The following is a 14,431-nucleotide window of genomic DNA, read 5'->3' as shown; positions in this document are numbered from 1 at the left end:
GGGTTTATATCATTAGCAATATCATTAGGGCCTGTTCATATTTACTGAACTGAGCTGAACTGAACTGAACTGAACTGATTGAAGCTGAACTGAACTGAACTGATTGGAACTGAACTGAACTGAATTGAGCTGAAATGAATATTTTATGTGAGAGGGAAATTAAGAGCTGAACTGAATTGAACTGAACTGAACTCATTGGAACTGAACTAAACTGAACTGAACTGAACTGAAATTAAATAAAAGCAAACAGGCCCTTAGACATGAGCTGAGCTGAGCTGAAATGAACTGAATTTCAACGTAAGAGAACAAGCTCTAACAATATGTTTCAAAGACTCAAAGTAGAGCTCGTACACTAGTACTCTAGTAGAATACTAAAAAAAACAAAAAATTAAATACTACCTCCGTTACAGGTTATGTGCAACGATTTGACATAAAGTAGAGAGGGAAAATGTCTAATCGTTGCATATAATTTGTAACGGAGGTAGTATGTAAAGAAAGATATTTTGAAATTATGTCATTGACCAATACATGTATTGTCTCCCCGGGCCAATTCACCCAATCTCAAACCAAGACTTTCACTTTTTAGTTTTTAACCTCAGCCAAATTCACCATATTTCATATCATATCCTCCGTTGAAATCCTCTCTCATCAACCCTATATAAACCAAAGTATTGCTAACATTTTAAACACCCATCCTCTGCTTTTATTTGGACATAAAGATCCAACATCATGGGTACTATCTTACATTATTTCATGTTTTTATCCTCTCTTTTTCTGCCAACTTTACTACTTTCACAAAATACAGCTAAAGCCCAAAATTTCTCCGAATTAGGTAACAATTTTACTACTTCTATAAATCATGAATTAGCATCCAACAGAGGAAGATGCAACCTTTTTCAAGGAAAATGGGTGTTTGATTCTTCTTATCCACCATATCTTTCTTCTAATTGCCCTTTCATAGACCTTGAGTTCAATTGTCATACTAGACCTGATAAATTGTACCAGAGGTATAGATGGCAGCCCTATAATTGCAATTTAAAAAGGTACCTTTCTCCCTTTATATTTCTTTTTAACCCTCGTGTTTGATAGAGTATAAAAACCAATCCTGAACTTCAACCATAACATAAACTTTTGGTTGAGTTCCAACTGGCGCATACTGATGTAGACAGAATTCGATCCCATGTTTTGAGTAACACTAATGTGATTCTTTTAATGTATGTAGGTTCAATGGATTATATTTACTAAGGAAATGGAGGGGAAAGAAGATAATGTTTGTAGGTGACTCACTAAGTTTGAATCAATTTGAATCATTGGCTTGTATGATTCATTCTTGGGTTCCAAATACTAAGACTTCATACATTAGAGGTGGTGCTTTACGTTCTCTAACTTTTCAGGTACACTGACTGTTCATTCCCCTGCTTTTTATTATTATCATTATTTTTTTTTTTAACGAAGTAGGCTAGTAGTAATTTATTGCTCCTTGTGTTATGGTGTACAACTGTTAGACTAATAATGGAGTAGGGACCAAATTTATTAATCATTCTTGTACTGTGCAAATTTATTTACTGTTGAAATTTCTTAAGCTAATTTAAATGAAGTTTACCAAGAATATGTAGAAATAAACAGAGAAGTTAAAGAATTACGGAAGTGGATACAAGATTGAATACGTTATACTACGTATTATTACTACTGTATGTATAATTAATCACTTTTTTTTTTTCCTTTCAAACAACCTGTATTTATAAACTTAATAGGTAGGAGTGCTACAATTTCTTTGGGTGGTCCAAAATATCTACCAACATCCAATCTTGTTGGAGCAAATTTTTTTTAAAAATTCAAAAATAGGTGTATCTAATACAAAGTACATATTACGGAGTACATAATAATACATTTGTTGTATACATAGGATTGTATAATTAAACAATTTATTAACCCATTACTTGGTAAAATAGGTATTACTACGTATTATTATAGTAATTTTTTATTTTTTTATTTTTTAAAAAATATATTTAGAGAACTTAAAAATAAGTTGTGATTCTTGTGAGAGATTGTAGCAAATAGGCTAGTGGAATCTTTTGTTTCAAAGGTTTTATGATTTCAACATGTCATTTATGGGATTTCATGCATGTGTGCATAGGTCATTTGACTAATTTCCATCTTTCCAGCTATTTGGAAAAGAAAAAAGTATGCATGCCTTTTAATCTTTGGCATTTTTGATGTGTTTTTTGACATTTTAATTTGTTTTATTTTACTCATGCATGATTGCATCAAGAAGTACCCTATGTATATGCCTTTCCTTTTTACTTTTCTTTTGATAAACTTAGGTTTAGGCCTTTTATTTTATGGTCATGTTTTCATGTAATAAGGAAATTCCTAGCATCTCAGTTTTTACTTAGTTTTATTTGGTTAGTTTGATTAGAAATGATATGAGGGCCCTCTCTAGTCCATAGTACAGTAGTACTTGAACAGATCACTCATTGAAGATAAGGTAGGAATGGTAGGATTGCCTTTTCTTTGTCTTCCATAAATGGCTGTCCTTACATAGATTCTATCTTCTGTACATAGATTCTTAAACCCGACCCGAATTGATATCTTTATCTTAATAATTTGAATATGAGGAGGTATTAATTATGAGGGACAATTACTCTTCATTGTCCTCAACTCATACTAAGTTACTAATGGTACAACAAGTTTAGACTAGATAAGTCTAGAACCACTAATACAAGTTATTTGAAAATAAATGAAGTTTGGGTCTAATTAAGTTCAAATCAAATTAAATTACGTTTAGAATCTTTAGATATATGTATAGTTCAACCTAAGAGAACACACTTACATAAATGAGGGAGAGTAAAAATTAATATGAGTTAAAATAATTCATTGAAAGAGAATACTCCAATTGAAAGGGGGAATAATGAAAGCTAATATGAAACCTAGAAATTTCAAACCTTTCCGTACTTTACGCAACACCCCAAAAAATACTTTTAGTTATTTTTCTCATTTTTTTTTTTTTTTTTTTTTTTTTGGTTTGTCATCACTTTGTTTTGCGCGTTTTGTTTGGCGGGAAAGAAGTAAGGTGTGTATATTTTCTACAAAAAAAAAAAAATAATAATAGTGGAGTTTGGGGCCTTCAATGCTTGTCTTTAAGGAGATTACTTTTTTATTAACAGTAATGTGGTTTTCTTCCCACGTTTTTCTGGGTGAGCTTTTGCTTTCAAATTTGTACATTCACCGGAAGTAGTGGATAGCCATTGAGTTTTTATAAATAATTGCAATAGTTTGATTTTGGAAAAATTGCTCCCATTATTCTGAACTTTGCCTTGTCCGCTCAAATTTATCTCTACTTTGGATTATTCCCCACCACTCCCAACTTTAGGGGGTATTAATTTCTATTGCACCCAAATGACTTGGAATTGGTTGAAGAGGTAAATTTTGCTGAGTTATGATTAGTTGCACACGTGTTACATCATGATAGGTTAAAATTAAAATAAATAAATTTAAAGATTAAAAAAATATAAAACCAAAACCAGTAGCGGCAGCCCGCACCCACCCACCCACCCACGGCCGGAGCACTGACCATCGCCTAGACCCCCTACCCTCAGCGCCACGAACACCACCCACCCTCCCCTGCTCCTTCACTCTCCACGACCACAACCACAACCCCATTGTCTCTCCTCTCGCGCACCGAAATCGGGGAAAGGAAATTGGGGAAAGGAAATGGGGCGAAATTCAACGGGGAAAGGGGCAGAATTCGACGGGGAAAGGGATGGGTAGGTGGAATACGGCAGGGAAGGGGCGAAAACGGCGGTAAAGAGGGCGAAAACGGTGGGGCTAGACTTGTTGCTACTGTGTGAACGCTGTAGCGATGGTGGTCTGGTTGGTGGCTTCGGGGGTCGGGGATGAGTGGTAGAGGTCGACCGGCCGTTTTCAGTGGTTTAGGGTGGTTGGTCGGCCTGATTTCGGCGAGTTTGGGGGCTGGGTTAGGGTTCCGGCGGGTTAGGGGGTGGTGAGAGGGTGGCTGGGATCTGGTTTTAGTTTTTTTTTTTTGTAATTTTTTTTTAAATTTTGTTTGGACCTATCACGTGTGCACACATGTCTAGGTAACCTGCAATATCAGGTTAGATTACCTGTTGGGTGCAATAGAAATTAATACCCCTAAAGTTAGGAGTGATGGGGAATATACCAAAGTAAGGATTAATTTGGGCAGACAAGGCAAAGTTCAAATTAATGAAAGCAATTTTTCCTTTGAGTTTTGCGCAATTTACATATACTCCTTATAAAACTTAATTATAAGTATTAGTTTTCAAATTATTGTGTCATTAAATCGTTCGACTCTTATTATGATTAGATCACGAACCTGAACTTGATTTGATATTAAATTATTAATAAAAATAAACTGTTATTGACCCAACCAACCATATCAAAATAAAAAATTGAATATAACATGTCATAGCCTGTTATTGACCCAACATGTGGTTACCCATAGTCTGATTTTATTTGACTCATCAATATTAACTCGGCTTGCAATTAACCAGACCCAAAACCAATGTATAACTAGATGTCAACTCGACCTATCCATTACCCAATTGAAACTGAAACAACAAGAATTAATCTTGGGTTCAATTTGATTACAACAATAAGATATTTAGAATCGTTTTATTAATATGTGCTTTAATTTTGTCTTAGCAACATATTGATATTGAGTTCATTTTGTTCATATCTTTTTTTTTATGCAAACAGGAACTATAATATATTAATTACTGAAAGTTACTGATGACAGAGTCATCAGGGCAAAAGAGCATATACTTAGAGCACATATGAGTATGCTCCAAGGTAGCTAAGTACATCTTATAGTTACAGAAATTAGAACTGAAGTAAAACATAAAAAGGCTAGTAGAGCAATACTGCAGCCACCTAAAACAACCAAAAGTAGGTGCTGGACTTTTCATGAACACTCCTGTGACAATATACATCATTTCAATAGCATATTCATTACTCTTGATCAAATTATGAAAGGCCTAACTATATAGGTTTGATTTGACCCAATTTAACCTTGAGCCAAAACTAAGATTGACCCAAAATTAACCATAATCCAAACCCAAACAAGACTTAATATAAACAACCTAAATCTGGTTTGATTCCAACCCTGATTTGACCTACGTGTCTTGCACCCAAAAGGGTAATAAATGACCAAACATAACTAATTTAAACTCGATTCAACCTGAACCTGAACTAAATGTGAGCTTTGATTGACTTGACATGATTTGAATTTGATCCGACTCAAATTACTTGAATTGATAACTCTAGTAGCCAAGAGGGTTTGGGTGAGATAATGTTATTGTATTTATTCTTAATTAATGTTGTTAAGCCACATAATTGGTTGAATTTCAATTATTTAGGAATTAAAGTATGTTATAACTTTATTTTAATATTTGGCTCATCGGACTATGTTCTTTTTCAACATTGATAGTTTTGTTTGCACAATAAAAGAATAAATTAATAAACTTGGAGAAAATGTACAAATTGAACACATACTTGCAATGAAGACATTGAAAACATTGAAAAAATAGTGCGATTGATGATCTAGTGCGAATCAAATTGTTCATAATTGAGATTTAAAGACTTGACTATGTCAGTGGACCACTATAGTCGGTCGTATAAGTTTATAGGTAAAAACATAAATAAATAAATCAATAAAACTAAAAATAAAAATAAAGATAATATAGAACATCTATGGAATGAATTAAGACAATCACATGTAAAATCTCAACAAAATTGTGCAGTTTTTGCACGGCAAAATTTGTGTCAAAAAAATGACCACTCATTTGGCAGTTGATAACTTACAAGCTAATATCTACCAAGTTCTCACCCATTTGTTTTGATCTCCATAATTGATTGAGATGGCGTGAAAGGAATAGTGATTTGCCAATTAATGACTTTTAAGCCCAATATGGTCTACCATTTTCTTTTATTTTTTGTCTAGGAAAAATTGAATCTAATAATCCCACCTTTTACCGATTCCCTTTTAATAATCCCACCTTTTGATTTTATCTAATAATCCCACCTTTATATGATATTCTCTTCTAATGGTCCCTTGTGATCGGTTACCTGTACAATGGGTAATTTTTTTTAATTTTTCACTTAAATGACACGTGTTATTATGTAATTGGCCAAAAAAATAAAAATGAAAATTATTATTTTTAAAAAAAAAATATCCAGCCATCTTAAGTTCCCAACCCCACGTCACCCCATCCCAACTTCCGGCAGCCGTCACTTCCCACCTCCTCCACCACCAGAATCTTCTTCTCTCCAGTAAGGCAGCAACTTCCTGCAACTGCTGCCAAGCCTTCTCTGCATCAAGTCGAAGAACCTCCAATTCCTGCCAGAAATTCAAAAATTAATGCCGCAAAAATTAAACCTTAAAAATGGAGAAATTTAGAGAAAGGAACTGACATTGTGAAGACGATCAAGGGTGAAAGAGAGGAGCTCATAAACGTAAGGTTGCTAGGAGATTGAAGCGAGAGGAATAAGACCTTCAACTTCGTCGCCATTGTCGTCTAGTTTTGACGACGATGATAGGGATGACAACAGCATTAATTCTGAGGAAGGGGACCGCTGTCGTTGGGTGGATCGTGGAGAGGGGAAGATTACGGTGGTGGTGGGGGTGGGAAAGGGGGTTGCCGGAGGGTGGAGGGGTTGGCCGTGAAGGGTAGGTTGTGGGAAGTTGGATGGGGTGTCGTGGGGGTTTGGGTAGCTGAGGCTCTTTTTTCTTTTTAATTTTTTAGTTTTTCTTTTTTTTTATAATTTTTTTAATTCGACCAATCACAAAGTGACACGTGGCATATTATCTATCCAAACTGGTTGCCAACAGGTTGGGGACCAATAGAAGAAAATCGCTTATAAAGGTGGGATTATTAGATAATAATCAAAAGGTGGGATTATTAACAGCAAATCGGACAAAGATGGGATTATTAGAATTAATTTTTCCTTTTGTCTATTGTAGGACTATTCAAATTGTGTTTGGTTCCGACCTAATTGGTTCGAGTAATATTTAGGTGGTCACTCTTTTAATTAGTTCGATTTGGTAATATCTGAATATGATCATTTTTAGGTTTGTAGCCGAAATTAAGAATCAATCAATTTTAACTCAAAGTAATTGAATAATATTTTATGATAATTCGAGTTAGACAAGAGATATATATATATTTTTCAATTGTGGCCCATTTATTAAAACTCTTGCTAGGGTTTTAATTACTTGGTACTATATTTAATAATTTTTGTATTTGTTTTGTCTCCATCTTGGTTTGAGAAAAAGGAACAAACAAAATAGGCTAAATTATTGAAAAATGAATGATTCTTTAATTTTGCTGGTTAATTCAACTGTGACAATAAAACAACTTTTATGTCGTTTGCATACAGACAATTATAATTGTCGAAATGTTAGACTTGGGGGGTTGTGATTGGCTTCGGTGATTATATAATTCCCACAAAAAATGCATGATTTCCTTACCTTATCCTTATACTAGATTATTAGAATGCCTTGAGGAGTAGTATTAATTGAAGAGAGACTTGAACTTTGAGATAAGTTAAATTAAGGATCTCAAGTTTTAATAGTTGTAAGACTTCAAAAAGTTACCTTTTGGCAACTAGATGTTAACTTATTTTAGCTGTTAAATTAGAAAATTGAAAAATCGTTCATCAGATTTGTATTTGTAAAATGATTGTTCATTAGAAAAGAAATTGTATGAGATTGAACTAACACTTTTTGCAAATCATATCATGTACGAATTTCAAGTACATGGATTAAAAACTGTGTCTCATGTTATGTAATAATGTTTTATTAATGGTAGGAAGAAACAGGGAAATTCAAAATACACTTTTTAACAACTGAATGTAAAGAGGCTAATTCATGAGATCTTGACTTAATGGTTAAGATTAAAGGCTTGTATACGATAGGTTTTAACTTCAAAAACTACTACCTGTATTTGTAGTTTATAATTTCCTTATAGCTTATTGATACAAAAAAAATTTACAAAGAGTCTAGATGACACGAGAATGAATTTGTACTTGTACACATAAATTTAAAGCATTTTGTATGTCCAAACAAATAAGGGAGCCCCAGTTAATCTCGGAGATTAACATTTCAGTTTATCTCTCCTCACAACTTTATGCATTGCTTTCTTTGCCACTTTATTATTTTCATTTTATCATTTAAATAATAAAAGAAAATGAATAAGTTGTGAGAGGAGATATATTCACAGATTTATCTCAGAGATAAACTTGAATTTACCCCAAATTAAGTGCATAAATGTTCAAAATTATCTGTAATTTTAATAAATAAATCATTGTGATTACGACTTTATGAGAATTGAGAGGGTGCCAAAAAGTAAAACTTGAACCAAAACTTGTTTCTCATTGAATCGTTTTTAGGGAAATAGAAGTACACAAAATGTGGTTGTAGCATGGTTTAGTCAGTATGCAACTTCCTGGCTCATTTGTCGTAAGAAATATCTGTGATCTGAGATGGGTAGATTAGGTGGGTCCTGAAAGATTACACAAACGAATCTGATATGAAATTTTCATTTTCTTTTACCAAATTAATAATTGAAGAAAATTTTACTTGGTCAAATTGGAGTAATAACATGAAAGGAGTAACAAAAATTAAACACGAGAAAGAAGTGAATTAAACTTAACTACATGTTTTATATTGTGTTGATTCTGTTAAACAAACAGCTTAGTGTATAAATGTTCCTTTTATATTACTTATAAACATCAGTTTTATTATGCTATATATGCACAATTTTAGAAAAAAAGGAAAAAGAAATGATAATCTAATTACTTGCAACAATAATGTGCAGGAATTTGGAGTGACTATAATGTTATACAGGACACCATTTTTAGTAGATCTTGTGAATGAGAAAATTGGACGAGTATTGAAGCTTGATTCTATCAGTGGTAATGTGTGGAAAGGAATGGACATGCTTATCTTCAATTCATGGCATTGGTGGACACACACCGGCCGAGCTCAGCCGTATGTTCCTCCTACCTCCTCTGTCCTCTCCATACTTCATTTAATTCCATCTTCTCTGTTTATTCTTTTTGTTTTAATTTAGTATTACTTTGCTCAAAATGCAATTCTGAGACTCTTTCTACAATGACTTTAGTTATCCTAAATTGAGTTGTTTTACATGAATGTAGTACTCCGTAGTAATGATTAACTTGTTCTAAACCCATTTCTAAGATTGCATATATAGTGATGAAATTATGTGAATATGGTTTAAGCGTTTAACTAACAAGATTTACTATTTTGGTGTTTCTAGACGCATTTAATATATAATTTTTTTAAGTGGCATAGATTGACATAGTATACTGTACTTTGTACTTCGTACTTGTATATAATAAAAGATTGCGGAAGTATGTCCAATTGTCCATATCATATTTTCGTGACATGAAACTGTAGACTACATGGGATTCATTGTGAGCTCATTATGTCTTCAATACAATAAACAATCACTATAGTATAAACTTCTAGGTTGATTCATACTTTATATAAGCAAAAGGAGTTTATTCTCATCATTGAACTTTCCAATCTTGTTTGATGAAGCATGTTGTAGAATTATGACTTTGATGGTAATTTGATTGAAAAGATCAATTTTCTAACAGAAATATATGACGCAGGTGGGACTATATTCAAGTGGGGAACAAGTTATATAAAGATATGAATCGTATGATTGCATATTATAAAGGCCTAACAACTTGGGCTAGATGGGTTAATCTCAATGTGAATCCTTCTAAGACTAAAGTCTTCTTTGTTGGCATTTCTCCTTCACATGATTTGTAAGTTCTTTCCACAATTTCTTTCTTTTCCACCATTATCCAACCTTTTTCTATTCTTTAACTTATCATTAGAAAATTCGATCATAAAGTATGCATGATTATATATATTGTGCTAAAAAAAGAAAAAGAAGGATAAAAATCTTGATATCTCTTATAAATGCCAAATTGACTTTAGTGATCAAATCTTACTACTAACCTCCATTTGGAGAGTGTTTGATAAGGTGAGTAATTGTAACAAAATGTTTGATAAAGCTTGCGTTAAAAAAGGGTAGATGTAAAAAAATACAAAAGAAATTGATTTAAAAGTGTAAATATTGTAGTGTAAACGAAACAACTTAGTAAAAGGGGTTTAATACGAATGGAATAAAGTAAAAGTGTTGAAAACTAAAACAAAAGGTTTAGGGTCATTCATAACAATAAAGTTTTGGTACACCTTATTTATTGCACATCTGCCCGATTAAGCGTAACTTTTTACTGTTTAATAAGGATAATTTCTAAGTCGTGTAAAATATTTAGTATACATCATTTTAAGAAAAAAGTTGTATAAAGGAGTAGTTTTTTAGGAAAATTTGACTTTTACCACAAAAAAAAATCAAAAAATTGTTTTTTACCACCAAAACTTCTATTTTACCACCAAAACAAATTCTAAAAATTGTTTTTTACCACCAAACGTCAAGAAAACCGTTAAATCAAATGGTTTAAAGAAAATTTCTTCGAATTTCGTGCGCAAAAGATGTTTTTCAGAGGTTTAGGGGGGCACTTTGGCCCTAAGGGTCCAATTTGAGGTCAAAATTGACAAAAAAATGATCGTAAGTGCCTCGTTTTGCGTGTTCATGCAAATTGAGGTTTTTTAAACACGCAAAACGAGGCATTTCCGATATTTTTTGTTAATTCTGACCTCAAATTGGACTCATATGGCCAAAGTGCCCCCCAAAACCCCTAAAGTGCATGTGTTTGACACGAAAATCGAAGAACATAAAAAATTCCGTTAGGTTTTTGACGACAGGTAGTAAAAAAACAACTTTTAATTTTTGATTTGGTGGTAAAATAAAAGTTTTAGAAGTTTTGGTGGTAAAAAACATTTTTTTGATTTTTTTTTTGTTGTAAAAGTCAAAAAATCCAGTTTTTTATAAGGTAAATTTACAACCTTGTCTCTCCTTAATAAAGTGAATTTGGGGACTATGGGCCTGTTCTCTTACGTTGAAATTCAATTCAGTTCAGTTCAGTTCAGCTGAGTTCAGTTCAGTTCAGTTCAGTTCAGCTCCTAATTTCCTTCTCTTATAAAATATTCATTTCAGTTAAGTTCAATTCAGTTCAGCTGAGTTCAGTTCAGTTCAGCTGAATTAGTCAATGAGAACAGGCCCTATGGGACAATCTTGTCTCCTTAAGGGATAGGGGAAATATAAAAATGTATGGTTTAATTTTTATTTTTTTTCAATAGATTCAATGCAATAATATTGTGGTCACATATTAGCCCCAACCTATTTAAAAAATACCATGCGTTAGGTGAAGCTAACAAGATTTAAGTCCAAAAAAGTCAATTGTAGTCTTGTTATAAGAGATGAACTATTAAATTAAAAAGAAGTAGCTTTCAAATTCTTGTCACCAAATTGTAGGTAAGTTAAATCATTATCAAATCAACAAAATCACCAACAAATATTCTTTAATCATAAGGATCATCTTTCGAATGCTCTCGTTAACTAAAGTAACATACTCATTATTATTGTAATTTGGTAGTAATAATCATGATATAAGATAATCAAGGAGTGGAGGGATGGTTAGTTCTTCCGTCTCCTCCTGGTGTGAGTGTGTCACCAGGGTTCGATCCTCACCACACCTCTCATGTGATAGGTGGGGGTATCCCCGTATCTTATTGTATTTAAAAAAAATAATCATGATGACAAATTATATGTTAATCGTTAATGCAGCGGAAGTGATTGGGATGAACCATCAAGATCATGCTCGAGCGAGACGGAGCCCTTCTCCGGCACAAAATATCCGGCGGGCACGCCACAAGAATGGGCCGTGGTGGAGAAAGTAATAAGCAGAATACAAAAACCAGTGTATTGGCTTGATATAACATCTCTATCACAATACAGAATTGATGCACACCCTTCTAAATATGGTGGCCGAGGAAAAGATTGTAGCCATTGGTGTTTGCCAGGGTTGCCTGATACTTGGAATCAACTTCTATATAATGCTCTCTTCCAATGATTTGCTACTTTTAAACAAAAATCAACAAGTAATTAAGTGGATTAAAGATAGAACATGAGCAACTAATTGAAGTTGGTGTATGTTATAATTGGTGCAATTAGGTTGAGTTTTGTGTATGATTTGTTTACAATTTTAAATTTTGTATTTGCCTCTTAGAAATTGGATTTCTATTTGAGAATTTTTAAGTGGGAAGTTGGGTGCATAAGGAAGGACTTTTGCTTCAAGTGTAAAAAAGTTGTCCATCTTTGGTCAAAAAGGTGCAGCATTTTACTAGTACTATCATTGCGAGTTTACATGAATGAAGGAACTCGATTTCTTAATTTGCAAATAATCTTGTGTATTTGTGTACATCTAATGCAGCATTTCACCATTGTTTTACTTTTACCGCTACTGACTGTGAGGAGTGTGCTCCTACAAGACTACAATTAGGAGACAGTGCTGCTCGAATTAGTTGAACCATAGGCCCAATTAAGGAAACTAATGTGCCTCTACCACAACGTGAAGCATTGTGTTTCCATAATTCCTAATGCCTACAACCCGCTCTAGGCAATGCTGCCTACTCCCCCCTCCCACAATTACCAGAATAGCCCTAACCTCACCTTACTAACCGCATCCCACTAACCGCACTAGTTAGAACTTGCAATTAATTCTCCAAATTTTTTCAACACTATATTATCTCTCTTCAAATACTCAAAATCACTATAGTTCAAGAAAAAATCTTCAAAATTACTTCAAAATTATTGCAAATTGCATCAAAACATCTAAAAAGTCTGACATTTGAGATGAAATTCGTCAATCACAACTAAATTCCGAAAAAAGAAGAGTAATAATTTATTCATTTAAGTAGAATTTTGAATGTAAACCCCATATTTTATAATTTTTTGCATTTTGATATTTAAAACAAAATCTACTATAATTACACTTATTTTTGTGCAAAATAGACTAAAATCTACTACTATATTTGGTGGTATTTTTAAGTTGTAGAAACGAAACAGAGAAGAACACTTCGAATGTTCCGTCGGAGAAGACGGTTGCTAAACAAATGTTCATTTTCGGTAAATGTTCATTTTCAATTTGATAGATGTTCATTATGATATTTGTAAATGATCATTTACATTCTTACCTTACATTTACTAGCTAGGGTTCATTCTTGAGAGAAGATTACCCTAATTTTGTTTATGATATTTACATATTAATGAATGTTTACTGATATTTAAACATATGTTTATTTGAATGTAAATACATACATATTCATTCTCATATTGAAAATATACACAGAGACTATAATAATACATGTTTAACTTCATACTAAATTATATGCTCGTGAGCGTCATTTGAATATTATATTACATACATTTTTGCTCTAATATTGATAGATGCTTATTCGAATTTGATACTGTAGGCGTCACTCAAAGTGCGCCTACGTAAAGCATGTGTGAATATGCTTGGCACTCATAGGAAGTGGGAATTGACATTACGATAAGGGACAACGATTAGGGACAAGGAAAGTAGGGAAATGAGCTTGGAAATGGATTGGTTTATGAAATGTGTTGGGTAGAAACATGGATTTAAGCACTCCAAAGATTAAATACTCAACCCGACCAATAACGGCGGTGAAAGGTGCTCATCATCGGGTTTGGTTTTGGGGAGACATTTTTAGGTGTCTACAGAAGCCCCCACTTTGACTGAGTTTGTAGAAACGACAGTTTCGAAAACGATAGTCAAAGTAGTCGATAGGGACGGAGAATGATTTAAGACGTTCTGCGATCCTAAATCACTCTGTGTATGCCAATACCTGCAGAAAAATGTTAGTTCTACAGATAAAAGAGTAAAGGGATAGAATGCTTATCTAACACCAGTGTATCGGTGGCAAATGAGCTTGGTAGCTTCCTATGCTTGAAGGAATCCACCGAATGACGTTCTATTGAAATACTTTCCATGCCTGAGGAAAGTCGACTGACGAGTTTGGTAGCTTTCTATGCTTGAAGAAATCTACCAGATGATACTTTCCATGCTTGAGGAAAGTCGACATATGAATTTGGCGGTTTTCTATGCTTGAAGAAATCCACCGTATAATACTTTCCATGCTTGGGAAAAGTCGATAGATGATGAGATTGCAAGTCTCTGTGTACCGAGAACCTTGCGCCGTGAAATGATGGTGGTTCGATTGTCCCCGAACGTGGGCTGTAGTTGGTTCGCTTGTCCCCGGACGTGGGCTGTAAATGGTCCGCTTGTCCCCGGACGTGGGCTGTAAATGGTTCGCTTGTCCCCGAACGTGGGCTGTAAATGGTCCGCTTGTCCCCGGACGCGGGCTGGTTGCAAATGGTCCGCTTGTCCCCGGATGTGGGCTGTAAATGGTTCGCCTGTCCCCGAACGTGGGCTG

At 33.8% G+C, this 14,431-nt stretch overlaps 1 protein-coding gene and 1 long non-coding RNA gene across 2 annotated transcripts; one reads left to right on the top strand and one right to left on the bottom strand.

Moving 5' to 3' along the window:
* The first annotated feature begins 672 nt into the window (after positions 1–672).
* Positions 673–12,288, top strand: LOC145620282 (protein trichome birefringence-like 39). Its single transcript, XM_081674928.1, has 5 exons — positions 673–1,043; positions 1,223–1,394; positions 8,856–9,028; positions 9,676–9,834; positions 11,763–12,288. Exons 1-5 carry the CDS (start codon positions 730–732, stop codon positions 12,046–12,048), a joined length of 1,104 nt encoding a protein of 367 aa, XP_081531054.1. The 5' UTR covers positions 673–729; the 3' UTR covers positions 12,049–12,288.
* Positions 5,716–6,958, bottom strand: LOC145620283 (uncharacterized). Its single transcript, XR_014108193.1, has 2 exons — positions 6,451–6,958; positions 5,716–6,376 (listed from the first exon to the last, which is right to left on the bottom strand). It is a non-coding gene; the product is annotated as an uncharacterized LOC145620283 (long non-coding RNA).
* Positions 12,289–14,431: the final 2,143 nt, after the last annotated feature.

The sequence above is a fragment of the Chenopodium album genome, chromosome 27 (assembly GCF_948465745.1).
Source record: "Chenopodium album chromosome 27, dcCheAlbu1.1, whole genome shotgun sequence".
Classification (NCBI taxonomy): domain Eukaryota; kingdom Viridiplantae; phylum Streptophyta; class Magnoliopsida; order Caryophyllales; family Amaranthaceae; genus Chenopodium; species Chenopodium album.
The sequence above is the reverse complement of the archived record's forward strand: the minus strand, read 5'-3'. Positions and strand labels throughout refer to the sequence as shown.